The sequence below is a fragment of the Plutella xylostella genome, chromosome 25 (assembly GCF_932276165.1).
Source record: "Plutella xylostella chromosome 25, ilPluXylo3.1, whole genome shotgun sequence".
NCBI lineage: Eukaryota > Metazoa > Arthropoda > Insecta > Lepidoptera > Plutellidae > Plutella > Plutella xylostella.
The window spans coordinates 3,980,485-4,005,561 of NC_064005.1; the positions used below are offsets into that span (position 1 = coordinate 3,980,485).

General features: G+C 37.7%; 2 protein-coding genes and 2 long non-coding RNA genes across 5 annotated transcripts; 1 reads left to right on the plus strand and 3 right to left on the minus strand.

The window, feature by feature from the left end:
• Positions 1–1,459: 1,459 nt before the first annotated feature.
• On the minus strand, positions 1,460–6,310 carry LOC105382369 (ecdysteroid-regulated 16 kDa protein). The gene is made up of 4 exons (XM_011552238.3): positions 6,088–6,310; positions 4,369–4,479; positions 2,299–2,483; positions 1,460–1,835 (listed from the first exon to the last, which is right to left on the minus strand). Exons 1-4 carry the CDS (start codon positions 6,158–6,160, stop codon positions 1,743–1,745), a joined length of 462 nt encoding a protein of 153 aa, XP_011550540.2. The 5' UTR covers positions 6,161–6,310; the 3' UTR covers positions 1,460–1,742.
• A 1,269-nt stretch (positions 6,311–7,579) lies between these two features.
• LOC105382368 lies at positions 7,580–24,691 on the minus strand. 2 transcript variants are annotated; one of them, XM_011552236.3, is made up of 5 exons: positions 24,449–24,691; positions 11,351–11,458; positions 10,167–10,265; positions 9,429–9,517; positions 7,580–8,387 (listed from the first exon to the last, which is right to left on the minus strand). In XM_011552236.3, the coding sequence occupies exons 1-5, from the start codon at positions 24,558–24,560 to the stop codon at positions 8,052–8,054; spliced, it is 744 nt and encodes a 247-aa protein (XP_011550538.3). In that variant the 5' UTR covers positions 24,561–24,691; the 3' UTR covers positions 7,580–8,051. The 2 variants fall into 2 exon arrangements, with proteins under 2 accessions (XP_011550538.3, XP_011550539.3); XM_011552237.3 differs by having other exon boundaries at positions 10,188–10,265; positions 24,449–24,688.
• On the plus strand, positions 14,239–14,821 carry LOC125490580. Its single transcript, XR_007267776.1, has 2 exons — positions 14,239–14,298; positions 14,431–14,821. It is a non-coding gene; the product is annotated as an uncharacterized LOC125490580 (long non-coding RNA).
• On the minus strand, positions 15,312–17,212 carry LOC125490579. Its single transcript, XR_007267775.1, has 3 exons — positions 16,930–17,212; positions 16,187–16,346; positions 15,312–15,432 (listed from the first exon to the last, which is right to left on the minus strand). It is a non-coding gene; the product is annotated as an uncharacterized LOC125490579 (long non-coding RNA).
• Positions 24,692–25,077: the final 386 nt, after the last annotated feature.

Below are 25,077 nucleotides of genomic sequence, written 5' to 3' on the forward strand. Positions count from 1 at the left end.
GCCGTGTGTGAGATGTCCCCACATATTATTATTATTATTATGTTGTGTCGTTACCATCTCGGGACCATGGGGTCCCGGGCATTTGGAAGGCGTGCATGGGGCCGAAGCCAACATGTAGAGGCCCTTTGACAACATTAATCTATATGAAATGTGACACTAACCGACGATTTTCCCTGTGAAAACTATAGAAGTGAACCCAAGGAAAATCCCCGGTTAGTGCAGGACTATTGTAGGATATGGAGAAAACTAATACAGGGTTATGGAATGGGGTGCTAAATGGACTGGGTATCTGGGACTATGGAAGGACTATGGCCCCTGCCTGGACCTATATGTTTCACATACGGATAAAAAGGCAGGGGGTGACTCGCACACACATTAAATGGGCCCCCCAAACCAGTCGCTAGCACATTACAGTGACGTAGCAACAAGGGGGCAACATGGCATGAGGTGCTGAGGGTGGAGAGGTATACCAAGGCTCTCAGAGCAATCGCGGATGCCGGTCAAGACCCCTACAAGCACTTACTGGATATACTTCCTTCCTCCGAGCATTTCTGCTCTAGCGGTACACCACTCAAGCCAGCCAATGAAGGCAAGCAAGAGGTGGGAGATCCTGCTCCTCGTCAGTGTTCACTCTGGACAGCCAATAAAGGTAAGCCAGAGATGAGGAACAGGGGTTCTCCCCGGCATCGGGTGGGTGGGGTCGCTAATGCCCAACAGCTCGCCACAAGCTGCCCTGCCGCATTATTATTATTATTATTAGATATATATCATCTTTTTTATGGCTCATCGCCGTTACATATGGATGTTAACATCGACCGACATGAAACATTAATATTTAGTACTTATTTGCTAGTACTTCGCGAGATGTTCGATGTATTTTAGAGTCCATTGTGTGATACCAACACACACACACATGTTTAAATAGTTAGAGCGGCGTGACATAAATTTAGCTCAGATAACAGTCTAAAGTACAATAATTCGCTTAAGTTTTATTACCTTTTCCAGTACATACAACATAAGTAAGTACATAGGTATTCTATCAAAGCAACTTCCCTAATGAGATCTGAGCTGTGATGTCGGACTACTAATTGTACCGCGACGGCCATCGAGCGGGTTTAATTACAACTTAATTACAAATATACGTGTATTGTGAAGCGGAAAATGTAGATCCATTTTATAGGCAATGATATTGATCACTTTGCCGTGGTTTTGAAAACAATCTCGTTTTGAATATAATATTGCATTGCCTGTGAAGTCGAGACCGAGACCACATCATTGTAAAATGTTATGCAAATCAAGTTTTGGTGGAAGACTGGTTTTTACATAATTGATGTGTTTGTACACATTGCTCAATAGGACATTCACGGCCACCACGCTCATCGATGACTTGTTTATTTATTACGACACGTGTAGTTTACATGTCAATTTTATATATTTGTGCCAAATAAAACAAAGCATACTTATTAAAAATATAAATATATTATATTCCCATTAGTGTCTTAAATCTAAAAACTATTTAATCGATTCTCAATACTACTTAGTATAATAGTCACGTTAAACAAAGTCACAGTACTGCGTTTCCGCGATCTTTGTCATACACACATCCTTACCTAGTCATAGAATTATAGGCCTACACTTGACGATTCTATTTCGATCATTCTCATGGCATAGACAAAACAAAATCATTACCCTAATACATTTTTAAAGACGTCAATTTTTGCTGCGTCATCGCGTTCTTTTGTTTAGCTGATCCTGGCGGGTACTTCGAAGCAGACGACGTCCTTGTTGTTGTGCTGCAGCGCCCAGTGCACCTTGGTGGACAGCGTGGGGTACACCTTTAAAAAAATAATTAAAAATGACTTAAAATATGTATTTCAGAAAAGTTGGTTTGCTTACAACAAGCTTAAGTAGGCACTAGCGTAAGTACGTCAATTATTAAATTATGTTGGGTCGTTGGTGTCCTAAATAGGTTTTTTAAAAACCTGTCGTAACGAACTGAAATGGGAGTGGGGCACTTGGCTCATCGGGAGGACGGAAGGTGGACAAAGGCGGTCACAGAACGGTGGCCTAGAGACGGACGCAATGCTGTTGGCAGACCACCTGCTAGATGGGCCGATGACATCTGCAGGGTTGCGGGGAAGCAGTGGACCAGAGCGGCACAGAACCGGTAGATTTTTTGTACAAATAAGCATGCCTATTCCCAAGAGTGGGCGATAGAAGGCTGATGATGATGACTATAGCCAACAGTGGGCGATAGAAGGCTGCATGATGATGAAGGGCTACCGGTAAGATTGTTACCTTAAGCACGGGGAAGGCGTCGCGGTACAGGTAGCGGGTGCCGGCCTTCAGCGGGCAGCTGGCCTTCTCCCCGCTCTCCGTCTCGAGCTTGCCGCAGATGGAGGCGCCGTCCACGCCCACGAACGGCAGCTTCACGCCGAACACCTCGGCCGTCACGTGGTTGCGGATGTCCGACATGTCTTTGTCTGCGGGTGGAATTAGTTGCGGTTGTAGTAATTAAAGAGCTCAAAACGGACGACTGGCGAGAACTTGCGTAGAACAGAGAGAAGTGGCGTCTTTTGGTAGCGGAGGCCAAGATCCACTTTGGGTCAACGAGCCATCAAGAGTGAGTGAGTGAGTGTAGTAATTACGTGGAGGGATTTTTGTTCTGGGACTGAAAGATGAACAGAATTTGTGGTAGTGGAAGGTGGTATTAATATTGTAAGGGTAGACTAAGTGGTGGTAGGCATGTGTATTTGGAATTATGTCTAGCAAATAATACAATTATTGCAATAGTTGCATGTTTTGCTAATAATCATAATAATAAATACATTCCTAAAGTTATATGAGCAGAAAAACTTTTCACCAGGTATATAAAATAAAACAAATCAATACAAATTCAACGCCCAAAAGTGGACCGCGAGAGTACCGAGACAGAAAGGTCCTAAACGTAAGATGTTATCCAACTACCTAAAAGGCAAACTTTATATTAAATATTTTGATCGCTAAACATTTTTTTGTCCCACTACGAAACGGATGTAAAAAGTGTAAAAATACATTTCATGACAAAAACAGTAGTTTTTGCTGATGTGCTATTGTCAGACCGGTTGACCTTATGCTCACTGTAGTGAGTGGTTTAGCAGCTCTTGTAGGTATAATTAACATCTCCAAGCGAAGAAAAATACACGATTAGCTACGTGTTTTTGTTTTTTCCTCATACCTTTTTATTACACGCCTTATAATTTCCCTATGTATATTATGTTGATATTATGTACATAGGTACACAATACATACCTATGTTTATACTTAATCAAATGCGATTTTTTATTCCGGCAAATTTCTTTGTTCATTACAAAATCTTCTAAATCATATTTAAATCAACACTTTACACGTTTTTCATTACCAATTGGTAAATTATTTCAGCAACATACTAACTAAATCGTACAATTTGTGACGTTACAACAAGACTTCTAATCTTCCTCGAATAAAGTAAAAACTACCAAGATTTCTACAGTAGCGATATTTTTAGAAAAATTTACTATTTTTGTTTTTGCCTGAATTTGATCGTTTTCGTAGCAAACACCAGTCCCCATACAAAAGACATCAACGCGCGTCCAAAACCTTTCAAATGAAAGTTCTAATTTGTGTAATCAAACTTCGATTGGTCATAACTCGTAATGAGTAGTACATGGCATTATTTTACTAATTGTTTTAACCCGGTTAGGCGTGTACAGATTGGCAGTTCATAGTCACAAATTATAAGTATTATAAATTTTAGTTTATTGATGACTCGCTATTACGAATTCGGTAATAAGTGTGTTAAGTGATGACATAAAAACGCATGCGATTCTTTGTTGCATTAGGCTAGGCTGTGCGGGTACTGTGATTTTTTGTAGTGCGATTTTTTTGTTTCTAAAAAAATCTCTTGTTTTGTAAAATGCGGAGAAATTATTTAAATAGCGTGACTTTTAAAGATCTTTTTCAAACTGACGCGCTACAAAAATCGCAGTGCACGGGCCCTTACTCGTAATTCTGCTACCCCACGTGGCTATTCGTACCTATTTGCCAAAATATCCATAATATGTGGTCAGTACCTATATTCGCCAAACTTATTGCCGTATTTGCCTATTGGTAGGTATTTGGCAAATACAGCAGTCGGGTTGCCCACTTACCGGACAACTCTCTCAGCACAAGCTTGCTTGTGTTGGGGTGCACCAACCCGCACTAGGCCAGCGTGGTGGACTAGACCTAAAACCTTCCTTCACTGGACGTGATGGGTCGTGATGATGATGATGATGAAATACAGCAAACATCCAATCACAAATACGAATATCCAAGTCGGGTATCATCATAAGGAGAGTGTGTGTGTACCTGGCGTGAAGCTGACGGTGATGGCCTGGTTGGTGCCCTTCTTGAGGCGGCAGGGCGGCGCCGCGCACTTCTCCAGCTTCACGTCGCTCGTCAGGTTCTCCACCGACTTGCCTGCAATGGTAAGGGGATTAGATTAATTATTGGCGAATATGTATGAACATAATCGAGAAACAAGCAGCTGTTAACTACATAGATACAATTTGATGGGGTACCCGTGCCGTATAATTAACTATGTTTAATTTACGTACCCATATTTAATATATTTTATAGGTACCGTAGTTTTTTGAGGTCTCACTGTTGATTAATCGTATTAAAATAAGTCGAACCGGCATCATGTACGTTTCTTTTGAGTTTTTCTACTTGTACCTACAGGATTTTTATTGTTGGAATAAATTAGACTCCTCACGCTGAGAGTACGTCACGCGATCTACTGTGTGCAGAACAAAAACCTTATAAATAATGTATGGCGGTCTGCCGGCTCGTATGATCGGAATCATTAATTTTTGTTGAATGTGAGAACGGAATAATACATAATTTTAAATGCAGTAGGTTTTACGATTAACTTCTTTGTCCGATGTTTATTGGATATTTTAGTATCATAATAATGTATAAAAGTACCTACTAAAGCTTTATAAGGTGGTTAGGTATAAATATATAATGTTATTATTATAAAAATATCTATAAATTCATTAAAATACAGAACATAATTAAGGAAGGCAGCAGGTATAGATCTTCAATCAGAGGTTGTTCTTGTGCACCCACTGACTTACAAACATGGTAGGGCAATTAGTGTTAAAAGCTAGGATACCTAGGCTAGATTTCATGACAAGTTGTCTGCAGCTGTCTCCCTTGACCTAACCGTGAGACTCGCCCTATATTTACTGTTTCTTTCATTTGCACGCGCAAGTTTTCTTTGCCAGTTTCCTGCTTCCGTTTAGAGAGATGCATTTTGAATGGGTACTTTAAATAGCCATCGTAACTGTCTATCAATAAAATAGTACCTAAGAATAAGACAATTCAATTAACTAACGCTAATCGCTAGCGCATTTTTAACTTTAAAAAATAAGAACCGATTTTAGTAAAACAAAGAACACTTTCAATAATTGTAGCTTCCTTACTTCCAAACAACATAAATGTATTCATCCCATTTGTAGTAAGTTACCTATCTAAATACTTATGCCTTACCTATGCTGTAATACAACGTTAAACCTGCTCGCAATTTCTAGTGTAATGAATTACTTCTAAGAATAGCACACCTCTGCGGGTGAATAGAAAATGCACTTTGTCCACGCTTTGTAGTAAGATAAAGTGTCTCCGCTCCGTATAAATTATACATAATTATATCCTTGTCGTTTAAGCTTGCTCCTATCTTGTGTGTTGTGTTGACATATTCTTATCTATTTTTTCGGTTTATTCATAGTTCGTAGGGTCATGGGATCATGGTCACAATCACAAAACTTTAATAAGTCCAGTAGGTACTTGATATAAGCACAGAGCTAACAAGCAGTCCAATGATTTTTCCCGGGTTCTATTGCAAAATATTATCTAGGAAAACACACGACACCAATCAACCTACAAGTTTCCTACGAAAACGAAACTGAAAAGTGGACAATCACACTTAACCGATGTAAATCCGGCTACAACGGTATTTGGTAACTAGATCTAGATCTCGGCTTATGTAAAGGAGTGATTGTATTGCTCCAGTAATGTAGAACTGACCTGGGCACTGGCTGACGTCTGTGGCGGCGGCGGCGGCGACCAGCACACACGCGAGGAGGTAGCGGAGGGCCATCGTGGAGCAACTGACGACTGACCGGGGCGAGGCGCGGACAAGCACTGATGCTTCCACTCCTCTGCCCACTTAGTAGCCTCCCAGACTGCCGTATGCCCCCATCTCACCTCCGACCTTATGGCATCACAATAAGACTGCATTCGACTTGAACCGCGACTCTTTTGTTGTCTTGGAAAAGTAAGGTGCGTTTGCACGGCAGCTTTAGTTGGGCCATTCAATTAATTAATTATTTCATTATGAAGATGTGCATTATCGTTAACCAGACCTATTACCATTCATGGGGGATAATTTGGTCAGAAGTTATTAGTCCAACCGTTGCTATAGTTCTGCAACCTGAAGTAGCTACCTAGTTAGCACCTAGACTACAGGATGTTACCAAAGTGGTATACTAAGCCGAAAGGATCAGGGGGTCATCCTGAACCACTTTTGTACTACGAAATTTGGAACTGTAAACCGAAAAAAACTGCACACCAATAATACTTAGTAGAAAATCACGTGACCATCAAAGTTTCTATGGAGCAGCATACCTACTTACTATCCACATTTTACCAGGATTGCCTTTTAGAGTTTCTATGCAAACCTATAAACAACCTTAGATATGTTAACCGCACGGCGCGGGGCGGTTTGGTGGTTTCTTAGATTATTGTGTGATTAACTAAGCACCTAAGTAATATGGTATTTCTCTTTAGCTTGCCAATCATGCTAGTGTAAGGAGTGGTTTTGTTAGAAATAATAAGAAAATGTAATATAATAACCAATGTTCGCACATCGGTTCGTGTTTCACACCGACATGGCAGTCGTAAAACACACGGCAATAAGGCACCAACATTACGTCCTCACTCTTGCCATATAATATGAGCACTTGAGCTGCTGGTTTCGGATTATATCTAGATACACCGTATTGTAATGAAGAAAGATAAAGAACAAGTAGGCAGAATAGTAACCGTAGCTTTGAACAGAAATAAAACTTTAGCAACCGATGCAATCACTTATCGCATTTCTTTTAATTCAAGGTGCTTGTCTGACAAAGTTACTTTCATTATGAAATTTTAACTCAAAACCTCAATACACACAACAAGTTAATAGTTAGCGAGACACCTCTCTTCGAGATTTAAGTTGGGTACGCATTATAGTCGCCCATTATTTTTCACGCAAATGATCATCATCATAATCATTAGATTTTAAGGAACTAGACTAGACTGATTCCGTAAAATCAAAGAACCCCTGAAGACCTTAATATCCCAAATTCTTTTCTCAGATTGTAGACCCATAATGTTAATGTGCCTACAAATTAAATTAAGTTCTTATTATATTACACCCTACTGTGTATGCATAATGTTTTTAGTTGTCCGATCTTTGTTCTTCCAGACATTGTTATTATTTCAGGCAGTTTTCATAACATGAAATGAAACTTTCATATCATGTACGACTACAATGTCAGTCTTTTATTCAGTAAAACAAAACAATTTAGAATTTTCATAGTGTCGAAATTATATCCTCCGAAAGTTATAAAAACAAAATAGTAAGGGTTAAAATAAAATATATCACATTTCTCTAATCTAATACATATCGAAACAGTTAAAATACCTACGCATAATAATTTTAAATATAAAATTTTAATCTTGATAATAATAAGAATAAGCTGTAGGCAATCACCAGGTATTATATGCCTTAGTTAGTGGATAAATGTACAGAAACGGCGGAACAGCCAATGCACCTAGTGGAATTTATTGATTTGCCATAATAATTTTCTAATGAATTTATAATGCTTATGGGAATTTGCAGAATATTTATAATGTTTTCAACGTCTATTATTTTACCACCACTACACGTGCCACACCGCCACCAATCTATCTACAAATCTCTATTTAACATCATAACTACAGTCAGATTATAACTTTTCAACAGTTGCTTTAACAGTTGGGTTGACGCGGCACCTTCTACCGACTGGCGCTATTCCATTCTTCGATTTTCCTTCTAGAGCTTTCTTTACGGCGCGGGGGGTGTGGAGTGGTGGTGCGGTGGCTACCGGCATAATTGCATTCTTCGATTTTCCTTCTAGAGCATTCTTTGCCCGGGGGGTGTGAGGAGGGCGTGCGGTGTAGTTGGTGGCGGCCGCTCGGAGCATCTTCTGCAGGGGGCTCTGGGTCTGCACCAGCACTGAGTAGCAGACCACCTGCACGCGCCGCTCGTTGTACACGCGCCAGCGCAGGTAGCCGCGCGAGTTCTGCGGATTATCATGTTTATTCATACAAAAAAAATGCAAAAAGAGGAAGTTCTGCAAATGTTACTAAGCACAGACGGATTTAACTCATCTGAGGGACCAAAAAGCAGTCAAGCTGAACCCTAACAGACTTTACAATATTAATTAATCTTTGTATAATTTATAAAGTTCAAAATGGCAGTCCTATTGCCGTAGTGCATACTGAGTTCCCTGCGACGAGGTTAACGTATCGGTAACGGATACGTTAACTTTATTTTCGGATAACGTACATAACTTACCTTACTATCACCACATTTTTAACATGCTATAGCTTACTTTCTCAGTAAGTATTACGTTCGAGTCGCTTCTGGCGCCTATTACTAGATTACACTTAGTTGGTCTCCTTGTAAGTAAAACAAGTTATGCGTTTACCTTGTTATAATTATTCTTAATTTGTTAGTATTATGACAAGAATGTATAATATGCATAAGTATAATATATGCTTTAAACGGAGGGACCCTGAGACCTTGTTATTGACTTCTAAGAAGATGGTGGTAAGCACGCAGTACCTAACGTTTTTTTTTGTTATGAGAATGGCTCCGGTATCGCACTAATCTTAATGGTTACAAAACGACATGCTGTTTGGATTCATGAAATATCTTGGTATATAGTTACCACTTACATTAAATATGTACTTTTATAGACAGAAGCGCTCATTCTAAGTACCTATAAAGTTACGAGTGGGTTAACCGAGACGTTCTGAGAAGTGCTTGTAAAGCCTGCTTTGAAAAGGGCAATGCAATTCGGGTAGGAAGTTTCGGAGAGCTGTATCGTGCAAGCTAGCTTAGCGCATTACCGCTCCGAATCATCATTTCCTATTTGCAGGAAGGTTACTCTATACTGACGAAATACAAACGAACGAGAGCTGTCGTGCATTCAGCACGTTTTTAGCAACGAGATAGAGTCCTGGCTAGCGCTCCGAAACTTTGTGTTTTTTGTCATATAGAGTGACCCCCTGGTTCATTACTGGACGAGTACGGGCTGATGATGTTGTTGTGTACTGACCAGGGCCATGTTCCGGGGCACGCTCATGACGCTGGTGATGGACGACACGCAGTCCGTGGGCACCGGGCACACCGCCATCTCGCACGGCTCTGCAAAGGTACCGGGAAGGTAAGTTATAGCGAAGGAAGGTAATTTTATTAACATAATAACTACCTAAATATAAATATAGGGTATTGTACCGAGATACTAATTTGCGGGGTGGGCCGATTATATAGAGGTAGAGGTGTTAATTTAAATTAGGATAAGTATTTAAACATTTTAGTTATAAGGAGAGTCCTTTCCTCCTAAGGTCTTTCAATTAAAATCAAGCATCAGATTTTTTACTCCTTGGTTGTAGCAGATGCTGATAAAGTAATCAGAAAAGCACGATTTTTCTTTAGAAATATGTCTATGTAAGTAAATTATGTGGGACGCCCTCCTGCCCGCTGGACTGACGACCTTAGGCGGGTGGCGGTTAGTGGTTGGATGAGGAAGGCCGAGGACCGAGTGTTGTGGCGCTCCTTGGGAGAAGCCTATGTCCAGCAGTGGATGATTATTGGCTGATGATGAAGTAAATTATACAATGTACTTAGTTACAATCAATTTTTTTAGCCTATATGCATTTATAAGATTTGCTATCGTACTTAATAAATATTTTTTTGTTATTGATAAATTACATTGATTAGCTGATATGTAGGTAAACTGATCCTAATGCATCATTTTCATTCAAGGTGATAAGTAAATTGTGCATGATCTTACCAAAAAAAAGTCCAACGTTACCTGGGGTAACTTCGGTATTCAAATTGATGTTATTTACGGTAATTATCACCTTCTGATCCAAACTGGAGGAGGCGAAATCTGAAACAATAATTGATTTTGTAAGTGATCGAACCGAAATTAGTCTATCCAGCCAGTCATAGAAACGCTTAAAATAAAAACTTATTTATAATTTATACTTTTGGCCGAGATCGTTGTGTAAAAGGGGCCATCTATATCCACGACATGTCCCATCCACCCTACCCATCCATATTGGTGATTCATCCAAAGTAGGCAGTAGGTAGTCTATTTTTTCCGCTGCATAATATACTTTACATAGTGAATTTAAATAAATAAACTATTGTTTTTCAGTGTCACGCCACCATAAAATACCAAATGCAAATTATCACGGAAATAAACGTAACTTTTTGGCATAGCCGTTGCTCTTCAACTCGAAATTAGTTGAAATTATGAACGATCTACTTAGTCATTTAGTTAGACCTAGACTAGTCTAGGTTGGTTGAGATAGGAAACAGTTAAAGTCGGCGCAGACTTTGTACATCCGATATGTAGGTAGGTAAGGTACCTAATAGATTTCTTTAAGTATATCAGACGAGCAAAGTTATGGGCTATTCTATTCTATTCTCTGTGGGGGTGTAAGTACCTGCACCTGGCTCTCTCGAGTGGAACCTTTGTGCATGTCCCCAAGGTCTAAACTGCCTTCCTAAGCTTGGACCATTTCCCACCACGCTGTGCGGGTTGGTGGGTTCACATATCTAGAGATGTGCTAAATGCAGGTTTCCTCACGATGTTTTCCTTTACCGTAAGAGCGATGGTATACATTGTACTTAAGTTAAAAGAACTCATTGGTACATGTCAGCGCCGGGATTCGAACCCGCATCTCTGGCGTGAGAAGCGGGCGCTTACCCGACTGAGCTACCACCGCTCCTAAAGTTATGGGCTATTTTACAATTCCTTCCGCGGAGCACCAATCGGGAACCTCTGAACTAGATAATACCTATATATAGTTAGGCGATACGGCTTGCCGGTACAGCAAAAACGGGTGACTCACTTGCAAGTCGCCTCTGACTACCCCTTCGGGGATTACAGTCGTGAACATATGTATGTGCTTATAGGGATATTACCTACGGCTTTTATCTATCGACATTTATGTATGGCAACATTACCAGCGAAGAAGTGCAGGCTGACGGGGATGTCCTCGCCGAGGGTGAGGTAGCAGGGCAGCGTGGCGCCGCAGCCCGCGATCTCCACCGCCTCCAGGTCGTACGCGGACCCTGGAATAGACAGGTCACAGTATTGTGTGGTTTGCGCTTTGATTACATATTAAATTTGCTCAGTGGTTTGCGCTACGTAAGTTGACTACTTTTGAGGTATTTTGGGTATCCAAAATCTTGATCATTTATAATTAGTAAAAAAATTCGAAACCATTCTGTATATAGGGGAATGTGGGGTAAGACCGGGACGCTAAGGTAAATAATTAATAAAAAATCAAAATTAAGGAGCTTTAATCAACTTTATTAAAATTTGCTTACTATGCCTTATAATTAACAGTCTTGCTCAACAAAATCAATGTTTAAACTATTCTAATTAATAATAATAATGTTTTTCTAAATCTTAACTTTTTACGGTTTTACCCCATGCCTGGTCCAAAACCGGGTATACCATTATTATATACCCGACTTTGCCCCTAACACCGGTAACAACAGAATCTTAAATTCCGGAAGATTTGTCTTTTTATTCTTTGTGATGTTATTTTGTTCGATTTCCGATTTGTACGGTGATGAAGTAATAATAACAATTTTTCAAAATAATTAAACACTTAGTCATTGATTCTTGTACAAAACCGGGTACCACCCGGTTACCCGGTATTACCCCGTACGGTTTTGCCCCAAGCACCCTGGCAAGAAAAAAAATAAAAAAACTAACCACAAACCGAAATGCAATAAAAATCTAAGCAGTGTTTATTAAACATGAAAACATTTTTAACCAAGATTAAAAACCAATACCACATACCTGGATGTTCCGACGCTTAGTAAATGAATGAATTCCATGAATTATTAGATCAAAACACTCTAAAAACTTGATTTGCAATTATTTTATACGAGCGCACACGAGTGTCCTTCAACTTTTGTTGACAGTGTCGTCAAGATGGCCGACTGCAGTGAGCAAAGCGCGCGAAAATTAGACACTTGCTAAGTGGTTATAATGACATGTCCCGGTTTTACCCACATACCCGGTTTTGGACTAATCTCCCCTAGATAACTAGGTATATTATGTTCATTTCTGATTGTGTGAATCTCTAGTTATTTTAGGTAAGTAAGTAGTTTTACGATTTGCTAGCATACCTAATTTATGTATTTGAGATGTTTTCATTGATCTGAACCTGGTTGTAAACGTAAGTAAGTTCAATGTTCTACCTAGGAATAAAAGTTATACTAGGTACCTACCAGCGTCCTCCTAACCTAACCTCGAAGGAGGAAGTTCGTTCCTGTTGATTAGGTATCTCCATTGTTAGGTAAAGTACATATAAATAGGTATTATGCTTTGATAGCAATTTAATTAATGTTACCTAAATATGGCGCCATAGCCTTCTACCTACGTATGCACATGCAGTACTATCTCCAATAGATTTGATAGCAGTCTACCTACTATCAAAAATACAATGGAACCGCCATATTCAAACTGATTATTGGAGATAAGGGAGATTATCTCTGATAACTTGATAATAACCTTTAAGTGATAGATATTGAATTAGTAATAATAACATTGTAGTTAATTGTTTCCGACTTAAAATAGAAGGGTTTTGTCTATTTGTGTACCTATCTATTTAGTGTAGGTACCTATCTTCCCATATTAGTAGTAAGTATTATTTTTATTCGTGTCGGTGACATTATTTTTATTTATATTTATTTATTTATATTGTTCATGGAGAACCAACAGCATTTGCGTCAACTTATATGGTAACAAAATTATAAAATTCTACAAAACACGGAAATGCCATTAATAGGTTCCCACCTATAGTGACAAAAAGTAATGACTTGTAGTTATAATCAAAAATAAAAATAAACTATAATTATTACATAATAATAATAGCAGCAAGCGCCACGTCTAAGTACACTGTTTATTGTTAATGAGCCTACTCAAAACTTACAAGCGAAAACGTAAAGTAAGAAAAACACTTAAGATGCTAGGAACTTAGGAATATTAGATTAGATAGTTAATTAGGAGCTACCCACTAAGTAGATGCCGACGACGCCTTAATAAGAACGTCTTTTATTTTAGGTAGACTACTGCAGAACAAATCAACTTCAGAATCTGAGAGAACCCTATTATATGTATTAATTGCCCGTACCAAAAAACTATTCTGCCGGTAATTACTATTAGACGTCGGTATATGCAATAATGGCCTTTTACGAGTCCTGTGATGAGGAACTCTTAATCCTATTTTACGTAATAGATCAGCAGCCTTACTCCCAGCGATTAATAGTTGCTATCCAAAAAAGCCAATTAAAACTCAGTTCAAAAATTTAGGCCGATTCAGTTGGTACCACCACCTCGGTTTTGACTGAGCCGCGGACCAGGGACAACGTAGAAAATATATCAAGAAACGACTAGTGATTATTTTTGAAACGGTAGCCGAAGTAAGCCGATATCAGGCCGATGTTGCGATCGTATTTCAATAGAGGTGAAAGAAAGAGATGTCGCTCTATAAAATTGTATAAGATCTTGTGTTTTTTCTCGCTCTGACAAGGAAAAAATTGGTGTGCGTTCGAAGTACTAGCGAAGCTTGAAATAAGAAATCCGGTAATCATCAGTCCATATTATGTTTTTATTTTTTCAATGTTAGTAAAATATTAATTAAAATACTTATTAAACACTAGTTTAAAGTCATCACTCATGCCATTTTTTACTTATTATTCACAAAAACTTAACGTTGTAAACGTTAAAATTTGAAATTAGGGGCTTTTGAACGCATTCAAACTAAAAATCAAATTACTCTGTGAACCTGTGAAATTCATTCATACTACATACAATAACAATGATAAAACAAAATTACAAATGGAATTTCCTTATTTAAATAGATATTTGTGCACTAAATACATAATAATATTACGTAAGTATAGTATTCTGATGGAGTGCTTAAGTTGCAGACTCAGATCGACTCGATTTATAAAATAGACCGATAAAATATTACGATAATTTGTTACAAAGTTATAGATATTAAACTATCAATCATTGTTTACAGAAAGAAGAAGAAGACGTTGCGTGTCACCGTATAGCCAAGGAAATATCTTGTGAAAGTTTTAAATCAAGGCGGAAATTTATTGAAAAAATACTCAACATAACCTACAATTACAGTGAAATACTAACAATATCTTGTACCGTGATAATATTTCTGAATAATAAGTGCAAACCCATACTCTAAGATCGTGCTTTCAACCACATACTTAATACAATTCCATAATCATATCGAAATCCAAAAGTTCGTAAGTCGTAAGTGATCATAGTTTAGGTATGTACTTATTAGACTCATGCATTGTAAACTCTATAAACGATTACTCGTAATGTATTAATCATATTAAAAGTTGAATGCGGCTGTTTTATTTTTTATTCTTTATGTTTAAAGCAGTTCTAAGTAATAACTAGTAATAAGAGTTGTAACAATATGCATGGACCAAGTGTCTGCTTATTTAAAAACACAATGTTATCATGTAAGTAAACCCTGCTTTAAACATAAAAAATGTGTCTACCTAATCTTCATAAAGCAGATAATGCTAACACCCTGATTACACCACCAAGTAGAGCGGCCCGAGACAGTGTCCTCCGCTGAGCACTCTTGTTAAATTGTGATCCGCGGAATGGTTTAAGATCGAAGAGTACTGTCTTGCCACTCTGCTCAGTTGGTGAAATAGCAAGGGTATAACATTGCAACAGGTAAGGTATCCATATATTAAAAGTACAACTTACAATGTTACATACTTATACAATTCTTCCATGTTGCAATGTTATCATTGCCGGACTCTTAAGAAGGAATACTTCCTATCAAGCCTTTATAAATCAATAGGATCATGAATGACCTCTTAGTCAAGTGCAACATCAACAGGTAAATAATGAAATGAAACATGGTTTTTGCTGTATTTTGTGTTTATTAAGTATCATATTAAATCACATCACAATTATTATTAGTGTTCTGAAATATCAAGCATAAGGTTCTCTTCTATTAGCTAAAAAACTGCTTCTTGATTATCTGAAATAAGATTAATAGATTAATAGTAATTCTATAGGTTAGGATATAATAATAATATATTGTACAGTCAACCAAAGAGATATGTATGCCACCCCAACGCAAGCCCTTAGATATTATGACCACTGATAGGTAATATTTATGTAACATGGAAAATAATGATAACTAATATTAAGGTAAGTAATACTTAAGTTAGTAAGTATAGATAAAATATTATTATTCCACCCATGAGGATAAAATTTTTGTTACTGGGGTGGCATAAATATCTATTGCTGACTGCACTATCAAGGTATTGATACAACTTTATTTAGTAGATTTTCTATTCTATTCTATTCTGAGAGGTGGTGAAGCTCCTGTACGTGGCTCTCTTGAGTGGAACCTTTGTACATATCCCCTTAATTTTAGCTCAGCCAGCCTAGCTCTCAAGTAAAATGGAGCAGCAAGCCTGGGTGTTCCAATAGCTGAGATAGGCGTTCTGTTGGTCCAAGAATAGATAGTCTTGTTTCTGTAGTAGGCGGAGATTGAGCCAGCATAGGTATATTTTTTTACTACAAAAGATACCCACCGCAGCACTACAGTTTAATCCTAAGGTACTTAGAAAACAGATGAATCAAATAATATTTTATAGATATAGAATCTAGATAAGCAAGCCAAGTAAATTATTTTTCATACTGTCAGTGCATCATAAAATTAAAGTGTTTGTGCTAGGGTTTTTTTGCTACAAATAAGAAAATTGAAATCAGCTTAAGTGACTTACTCAGTAGCAGAATGATATGCCAATTTAGTTTCTTATGTAGGTAGGTATTAACTTCATAAGATCTTAATACAACTTGTTGTTAAGTACTTCAGATAGGCACTTGAATATTTAGTCTTGGTTATAAATTCCAGTCTGGAGCCAGTTGCAACGCAGTAAAAACCTACAAATACCAAAATTCTGGTTAGTATCATGGGGTTTAGGTTACAGACATTATGATAGTATAGGAAGGTTTATCTTATTATTATTATTAGTAGGTATATATTGTTAGCCACTGGACTTGGCTGGAGCGAGACCAAACATAGGTGGTTAAACAAAGATAGGTGGCAGATGTTATGACACCTCTGGGGTGCCATAGGACTACAACAATGGTAAAATAAGGTTTGTCTTTGTTTTGAAGGATATTTCCTTTAAGGCTTCTTCTTCATGCCTTAAGAACATGAGTGTTAAGGCGGTCATCCACTGGCGAGGCGACGGTATAGATTGTTGCTTGTTGGCTTGTCGAATCTCGTTGGTGATCCATTAGCGAACCAAACAGTCTACACTCATCATTGGCAAAGTCGTGGCGTGCTTCCAGACCAAGGGTCTTTGTCACTTTACTTCAGCAAACCTTCTTTTTGTAACCTCGTTGGAGGTTTTTTAGACCGCGGACTTAGAGGTTATTGGAGGTTTTGCTCGCGAATAGATCACCGCCTTTAGTTGAAGAAACTTTCACATGTACCTCTATTATGTTCGTGGATACTCACCTTATTTGTTACGCTAAAATCAGCTAGTTTCATGGAGCTAAAGTCTTCAATCAAATTGTCCGTCAACTCCTTTGAATATCCAGGGAGACTGGTTTGCAATCCTCAGTAACTACTTTCACATCACTTTGTAGGTATAATTACAGGCTGTTTTTCTTACAAAAATAGGAAAATTAGCCATTGTAATGGCTTTGCGTTGCAAGAATAGGAACTTTTTTCAAAGGGGCGGCTCAGTGCAATTTTGACATTATAATCTAGTCTGTGTGATGAGCTCGTGGTGCGAATTTCTGGCTTAGTAGGGTGGATTTCAACAAGTCCTAAAAAATCTTCATTTCCGTGGACTTTTTTATCTTGAGGTTTTTTATATTAGAAAAACGCTTTTATTAAAGTTTTTGTTAATGTTAGTGTTCTTACTAAATGGGTAGCAGATAAGTTAAAAACTGAATGAGATACGGATGATTAAAAATCTCGTGCCACGGCGATGAAACATGCGTTCACGGCAATGAAACAAGCGTCCACGGCAATGAAACAAAGGCCCACGGCAATGAAACAAACTTCCACGGCAATGAAAGAACTGTATACAATGGAAATGAAAGAATCAATCCACTGCAATTAATTAAAAATACTGTGTGGGAAACGCAAACTTAGACAGGTATGTATGGCAGAAATATTTGGATAGATATTGGAACGAAAGAAAGAACGACATCGACAGTATGTATAAAAAAAATAAGAATATAGTATGGAATTCTCTTAGTAACATTATGGTGTCCGTATTGCGACGTATAAAACAAAATGTTTTATTTCACACTAATAACGTTCACAACATATGATAAACCTTACCTATAACATCTATATTTTCATAAGGTATAATATCCAATTCGTAGTATACTGTTCATTTTATGTAAAATTCATAAAATATACTATAATATGACATAATCTGTGCTGAATTACACAACACCGGCAAAACACCTAGCACCAAAATATAAAGATAGGTGCGGTTAGGTGCACATGTTGGTTAGCTAAGCGTCTCCCTACATAGCGCCAATAATAATAACGCAGTCAAAACTCCTTGCACCAAAACCTAAACATAGAGCGTCTCCCCATGTAGCCCCGCTTCGCTTTTGATGAACATGTGCACCTAACCGCTCCTCCTCGCTTTTCTCGTCATCGCACCTATCTTTAGGTTGTGGTGCTAGAGGTTTTGATGGTGTTGTGTAATTTAACAGATTATGTGATATGATAGAATATTTTATGAACTTTATGCTAAATCATAGTATATTTTAATTGGTATAATAATATGAAATGTTCATGTTATCATCATCAGCCTATAATCATCCAATGCTGGACATAGGCCTCTCCCAAGGAGCGCCACAACACTCGGTCCTCGGTCTTCCGAATCCAGCCACTACCGGCTACCTGCCTAAGCTTGCATATTTTGACAGCTATGTTGGTAACCTTAGTCCTCTGACGTATAAAGTCTTTTCTGATACCATCCATTAGAGAAACCCCAAGCATAGCTCTCTCCATAGCACGCTGAGTGACTTTAAATCGGTGGACCAGTCCCACCATCAGTGTCCACGTATATGCACCATATGTCATAACTGGCAGGGCGCAATGGTTGAAGACTGTTGGATACGCCTTTCAGCCTTCTTGTTGAAGTTGCTTCTGCCTAGCCGAATAGTCTGCCTCAGGTAGTCATATTATTGCACAACTTCGATAGTTGTCTCACGAACGATCACCGGCTCCGGTTTTATGTGAACATTCTACATGATTTTTGTCTTGCCCAAGTTCATACGGAGGCCTACACGGTGCAAGCAGCAGCATTAAGGCCACTTAGCATCCAGCTGAGTTCCTGCAGAGATGTTTGTTCTATTATATTCTATTCTACTATCTGTGGGAGGTGTAAGTACCTGCACCTGGCTCTCTCGAATGAGCTCTCCACTGGACCTTTGTGCAATGTGCATATCCCCAAGGTCTAAGCTGCCTTTCCAAGCTTGGACTATTTCCCACCACGCTGGTTCACAGCGGGTTGGTGGGTTCACATATTATCTAGATGTGCTAAATCTATAGGTAGATATGCAGGATTCTTCACGATGTTTTCCTTCACCGTAAGAGTGATGGTATACATTGTATTTAAATTCAAAGGAACACATTGGTACATGTCAGTGCCGGAATTCGCACCCGCATCATTGGCGTGGGAAGCGGGTGCTTACCCGACTGAGCTACCACCGATCTTATTTATACATAACGTTCATTATAATAATTATAATTATAATATTTGTATAAAAACGAAACGTTTTTATACATCGCGATACGCACCCGTTTTAACGCACTGCAAAAAGAGGTAATTTGACTAGTCCTGTAGGTAATGTCAGTGATCGGTATTACCTGTATTACAGGTAAAAGATGGTAAAGATATATTACTTTGCCTAATCATACATACCACGGCGATGAAAACATAAGTCACGGAAATGAATAACCTGACCACGGAAATGAATAACCTAACCACGGCAATGAATACAAATTATTTAACAAGACATGGCAATGAAATTTTTTTCATTGCCGTGGCTTTTTTTTCATTGCCATAGCAAATATTGGCCACGGAAGCCACGGAAATGAAAGAATGGCGATGAAAACCAAGGCATTAAATATAAATAACTAAAAAAGTATTAACTATTCGAAGAAATAAACATTTTATAAGGTAAATATTTTCAAAAAGCTTTCTTTTGAATGCTTATTCTAGAAGACAAACTTAATTTTATAGAAGTTATATCTATCCACGGCAATGAAAGAAAAATTGTCCAGTCCCCAAAAATTTTACTGATTTTTACTATTGCGCAAAAACGCGGGCACCGATGAACCTCCTGCCACGTCGAGCAGTTAGGCGACACTTGTAAGAAACGATTAGCGCACTCAGAGGGGCACCCAAGTTCATAGGTAAAACAATATCCTTGATCATGTTTAGGACACGGCGATGAACAGAAGTTCTGGGACACATGAATTTTCACTTACCGTTCGTTATATTCTTTATATATTTCAATAAATGTATTCCGTGACAATACTTTAACTATTAATGTATCAAATGAAACTAAGTTTAACTATCAATACTCAATATTTTTTCATCAATGAAGAATAATACAAAACGTGGTTACGTGGGGACAGACACGGCAATGAAAGATTTGGAGGTTTAATATTTTATTTAAAAATATCCATTAATCCTATTAATACAATATTTAGTGCTACACATAGATAACTATTTCACTTGACCGGAAAAAAATATTAGAAAATTATAACTTGGTTTTTTAGTACCGATTTCATTGATGCCACGCAATTTTTGGCCGCGGGAAATTCACCCAGTAACGCTATAATTTTCACTGAACGGTTTGCGTGACGTCATAACACAATGAGCCGCAAAAATGTGCGGTGGGAGTACGATATTAGCGATTTTGTTGAAATCGATTCAGCCACTCATCGCTGGGAGTAAGGCCAGGACTATCAATAGAACCCCTTAAAACTTTGGCAAGAAAGAGGACATCGGAGATATCACGACGCAGATATAGAGGCAAAAGATGAAACTTTATGCATCTCTGTGCGTATTTCATGCGTGGCAATTTAAATTTGAAACCCAGGAACCTAGTAAATCTCCGCTGCACTCTCTCCAACCTATCAATATACAGGGTGTCCCAAAAGTCAACGTCATCCCTTAAAGGGCTGATAGGTCAGCTCATGAGAGGCCAGAATATCACAATATGACCTTAGTAAAAACTCGATAATTTTCGAGATATTGACACTTTTATAAATTTGCTGAAAATCGACACCTTGGATCAGTTTTTTGCGTGCCGCCGGTACAAAAATCCATATTGTTAGAATTTGTTTGGTGTTGCATCACCCTGTATAGCCCAGCTATTGATCGCAGTCAAAAAAAATATCGAGTAATGCTGTATGTTTAAAAAAAACACGGTTTTCAAAGTCATAAAAGGTAATCGTATTTTTTTATAAACAACTTTTACTCTACATACTGTAAAAAAAATATACCACGCAAACCTGGCACCTTATTTGAAAAGATTGCTCATTTAATGCAGTTTCCAAAATGGTAAGAAACGTTGCTATTGTTTCAATTAACAAAAAAGTTATTGCTATTTTAGTACAAAACGACCTCGATGTAAAATTGTTTGAAGGAAATTTATCTGACTGAATTTATTAAGCGTAAGTCATGTTGGAATGAGTATAAGTAAAATAGGTGGTGTGGCCGGAAGTGGGAAAAGAAACAACGTTGTCACAGTTAATAAAAAAAAACGCATTTTGAGTATCTTTCTCGAAAAAAGTGGACTATAGCAACTCCACATTCCCCATAAATGTAGCGCATGGTAACGTACATTCCTGAATAGTGCAAATGTGTGATATTGTACAAGTAAAACGCTTACACATTGTACATTGTACACCCACAGTATCCAAAAAAGGGACATATCAGTTTGTCATTAACATTACCTCTAATTACTTGTTATTTATTTTAAAGTTATTGTTAAACAAAACCAAACTCCCAAAATTATGATTATGACCATTAATGAGTATTATTTTTTACTTAATATAATAATGTGGTGTTATAATTATAAAAAATAAAAATAAAAGTGAATAAATGTTTGTTTTTTTTTTTTAAATAAGTTGTAAAAAACGCAAAATATGTTTTATAAGAGTTTGGTAATTTTTTTCTTAGCTATTTTTGCGTCATCTATGTTGCCACGGCTGACCCGACCACCTATTTTACTTTAACTCATTCCAACATGACTTACCCTTAATAAATTCAGTAAGATAAATTTCCTTCAAACAATTTTACATCGAGGTCGTTTTGTACTAAAATAGCAATAACTTTTTTGTTAACTGAAACAATAGCAACGTTTCATACCATTTCGGAAACTGCATTAAATGAGCAATCTTTTCAAATAAGGTGCCAGGTTTGCGTGGTATATTTTTTTTACAGTATGTAGAGTCAAAGTTGTTTATAAAAAAATACGATTACCTTTTATGACTTTGAAAAGCGTGTTTTTTTTAAACATACAGCATTACTCGATATTTTTTTTTACTGCGATCAATAGCAGGGCTATACAGGGTGATGCAACACCAAACAAATTCTAACAATATGGATTTTTCTACCGGCGGTACCCAAAAAACTGATCCAAGGTGTCGATTTTCAGCAAATTTATAAAAGTGTCAATATCTCGAAAATTATCGAGTTTTTACTAAGGTCATATTGTGATATTCTGGCCTCTCATGAGCTGACCTATCAGCCCTTTAAGGGATGACGTTGACTTTTGGGACACCCTGTATATACCGTATTGGGGATTCCAAATTTGACTGGCGTATTCCAGGTGACTACGGACATAAGCACAGTATAATATTTTAAGGGATTTCATAGTTTTGAACGGTTTAGATACCCTCATTATAAAACCCATAGCTTTACAAGCCTTACCTATAATATTGCTTATATGCAGATCAAACAACAGCTTGCTATCATGAATGACACCGAGGTCTTTAGTGTGTGAACCACGTTTCAGTACCTGATTTCTTAAAATAAACGTGCTATTAAAAGGGATGCGTTTACGGGTGAAAATTATAAAAAAACATTTGTCCACGTTTAATTCGAGCTTGTTGGTGTAACAGTATTGATCCAACCTGTGGAGGTCATCTTGGAGGAGCATCTCATCAGAAGGGTTGTTGACAATTCTAAATACCTTCATATCATCGGCAAATAAAAGATACTCAGAATTGACAAAACACCGTTCAATATCATAAACAAATATTATAAAAAGCAAAGGCCCTAATAAAGAACCTTGCGGGACTCCCGATGGAATGCTCATCCAAGACGAGGAAAACCCATTGAGTACAACCGCCTGACTCCGATTCTGAACATACGAAATAAACCACCTCAGCAAGCTGCCTCTAACACCTAAGTTTCGCAACTTTTGAATTAGTAGTGCATGATCAATTCTATCAAAAGCTTTGCTGTAATCAGTATAAATAGTAGCTACTTGATTGTCGGAATCCATCTGTACAGTAACGAAATCATTGAAAAGGACAAGGTTGGAAACCGTAGACCGACCCTTAAGGAACCCGTGCTGAGCCGGACTGAAAGAAGCACTAAGTTGATTGTACAGTTGCCTGTAAACTATGCGCTCAAATACCTTAGCGACTAAGCACAGTTTCGAGATCGGTCTATAGTTTTCAACTCGATCCTTTGGACCTGATTTATGGATTGGTGAGATAAAAGCCGAATTCCATTTCCGAGGTACGACTCCTTCTTTTATTGACATTTAAGAGCTAGACCAGGGTTTTTCACTGTGGTGAAAATATTAGCCAAAAAGATATTTTTAAGCGATAGTAAGTAGACTCCTAGTGCATTACAGATAATTTCGGCACTTTTGAGAACACTATTATAAGTACAGCGGTGACCCGTAAATAGTGGAACAACGGAAAGGGGGTGCCTCAGGGAGTCAATCTGAACAACTTTTTTAGTATACTTACTTTTTATTTCATAATTATGTAATTTTAAATGGTTAGTCTGATAGGTAGGTACTTAATACTTTTTTATGAGCTGTGTTTGCTATCACAATAAACATAAATCAGTATTCGATGAATCGATGACGTTATCTTTAAATCTCAGCAGTCGCAAATAAAACTAACAATCAATGTTTACGATAACTGCCAACCTATGTTAGCTGGGTTTTTTAAAAGATTTATTTAAAAACTGAATTAATGTTCATCGTAGGTACCTACTTACCTTACTATGCTGTTGTATTAGGTATGTTTCATTATAGTCTAGGTAGTTAGATAGATAAGGATTCGGGACCAAGGGTAGGACAAAGCATACGGTGACATGTAGAGGTTAATGTTTTTTTTGCATAGGTAGGTATGTAGATACTTATTTATTTTATTTTGTTGCCATCGCCGCTTCATCAAAGATAACTTGTCTTAATTTATCATATTGGTACGTATAATTGCCTACCTGCATAAGATAACCTGATTAAGTTCTACATTTACTTGCCAAATTTATCAGTCCTCATTTTCGATTTTTCATTGTTTATAATACTAACTGAAATTATTTTAATCATTTCTGATTAATCTACCTGGATTTGAATGGTGTCCAGTAACTACTTATACCCAACGAACCTAGTTACCCACTTAAGTACTTAGTTAATCGTTAATCTTTTAAAGATTTATTATAAGTAACAAAAAAACTATTTATAGTTTAGAGCTTTTATAGCCGTCACGTCAGCAGATGTGAATATACAATGCAACTTAGCGTGGACGGAAAATTTCGCTATTCACATCATCTCACAAGCCTGCTATTGCTGACTATATTATAGTGTCACCATTTTAGGTTCTAGGTACTTCGTTATCCGCAATGCATGTTAATAATTAGGTAAGTATGCATGTTTTGGAGAACTACCGGAGGGGTTAGCTAGATTCAGACAAACATTATTTCCTTAGTGTTGGTAGTTATTTCAAATCGCTAGTAAGTACTTACCGCAATCGTGGAAGGTAACGGAGGATCCTCTGGCTAGCACGGCCAGGCCCAGCATCAACAGCAGTCTCAACATTTGTAATTTGTTGCAATAAGTATAATTCGCAAAATGCATTCACTTGGTTTTCAAACTTTTTGTCACGAAAACAAATCAACGACTACCCAAGTTGTATCGTTGTCGCTAATACGTTTAATTATCAGAGATAAGCCAGACAATTTAAAGTAATGAAAGAAGTTGATTAATTATTTTCCCAGGTAATTACTCACATCTATTTATACCTATAGATCTATCGTGGGTGCGTCAAATTGATTTTTATCAGAATGATTCCGATATTCAACTAGCTTTATTATTTATATACGATTATACCTACGTAAATCAGATAATCATGATGCTTGCATTTTTCTTCGAACTGTTTGGTCAGGTCATGATGTAGGTAAGTAGGTACCTATACCTATGTATACCTATCCTATCCAAAACGCCAATAAGTAGGTACCTACCCCATGGACAGGGTTGGAAAGTTACCTACTCTACTACATGCTGCCTACGCATACAAACGCTACTGCCCCTGCAAGGGCGAACTCACTGATAGCCTAGGAATACCTAGGTAAGCTCATAGGCCATCGGATACTAC

Bases quoted from the DNA above. Each gene is read 5' to 3' on its own strand.
- LOC105382368 (XM_011552236.3), bottom strand. From the start codon at position 24,560: ATGCATTTTGCGAATTATACTTATTGCAACAAATTACAAATGTTGAGA. The intron at 11,459-24,448 runs GTAAGTACTTAC...TGTCTATTCCAG, and splicing joins CGTTACCTTCCACGATTGCG to GGTCCGCGTACGACCTGGAG. The intron at 10,266-11,350 runs GTAATGTTGCCA...TTATTGTTTCAG, and splicing joins CAGCCTGCACTTCTTCGCTG to ATTTCGCCTCCTCCAGTTTG.
- LOC105382369 (XM_011552238.3), bottom strand. From the start codon at position 6,160: ATGGCCCTCCGCTACCTCCTCGCGTGTGTGCTGGTCGCCGCCGCCGCC. The intron at 2,484-4,368 runs GTACACACACAC...TTCCACCCGCAG, and splicing joins CACCGTCAGCTTCACGCCAG to ACAAAGACATGTCGGACATC. The intron at 1,836-2,298 runs GTAACAATCTTA...ATTTTTTTAAAG, and splicing joins ACGCCTTCCCCGTGCTTAAG to GTGTACCCCACGCTGTCCAC.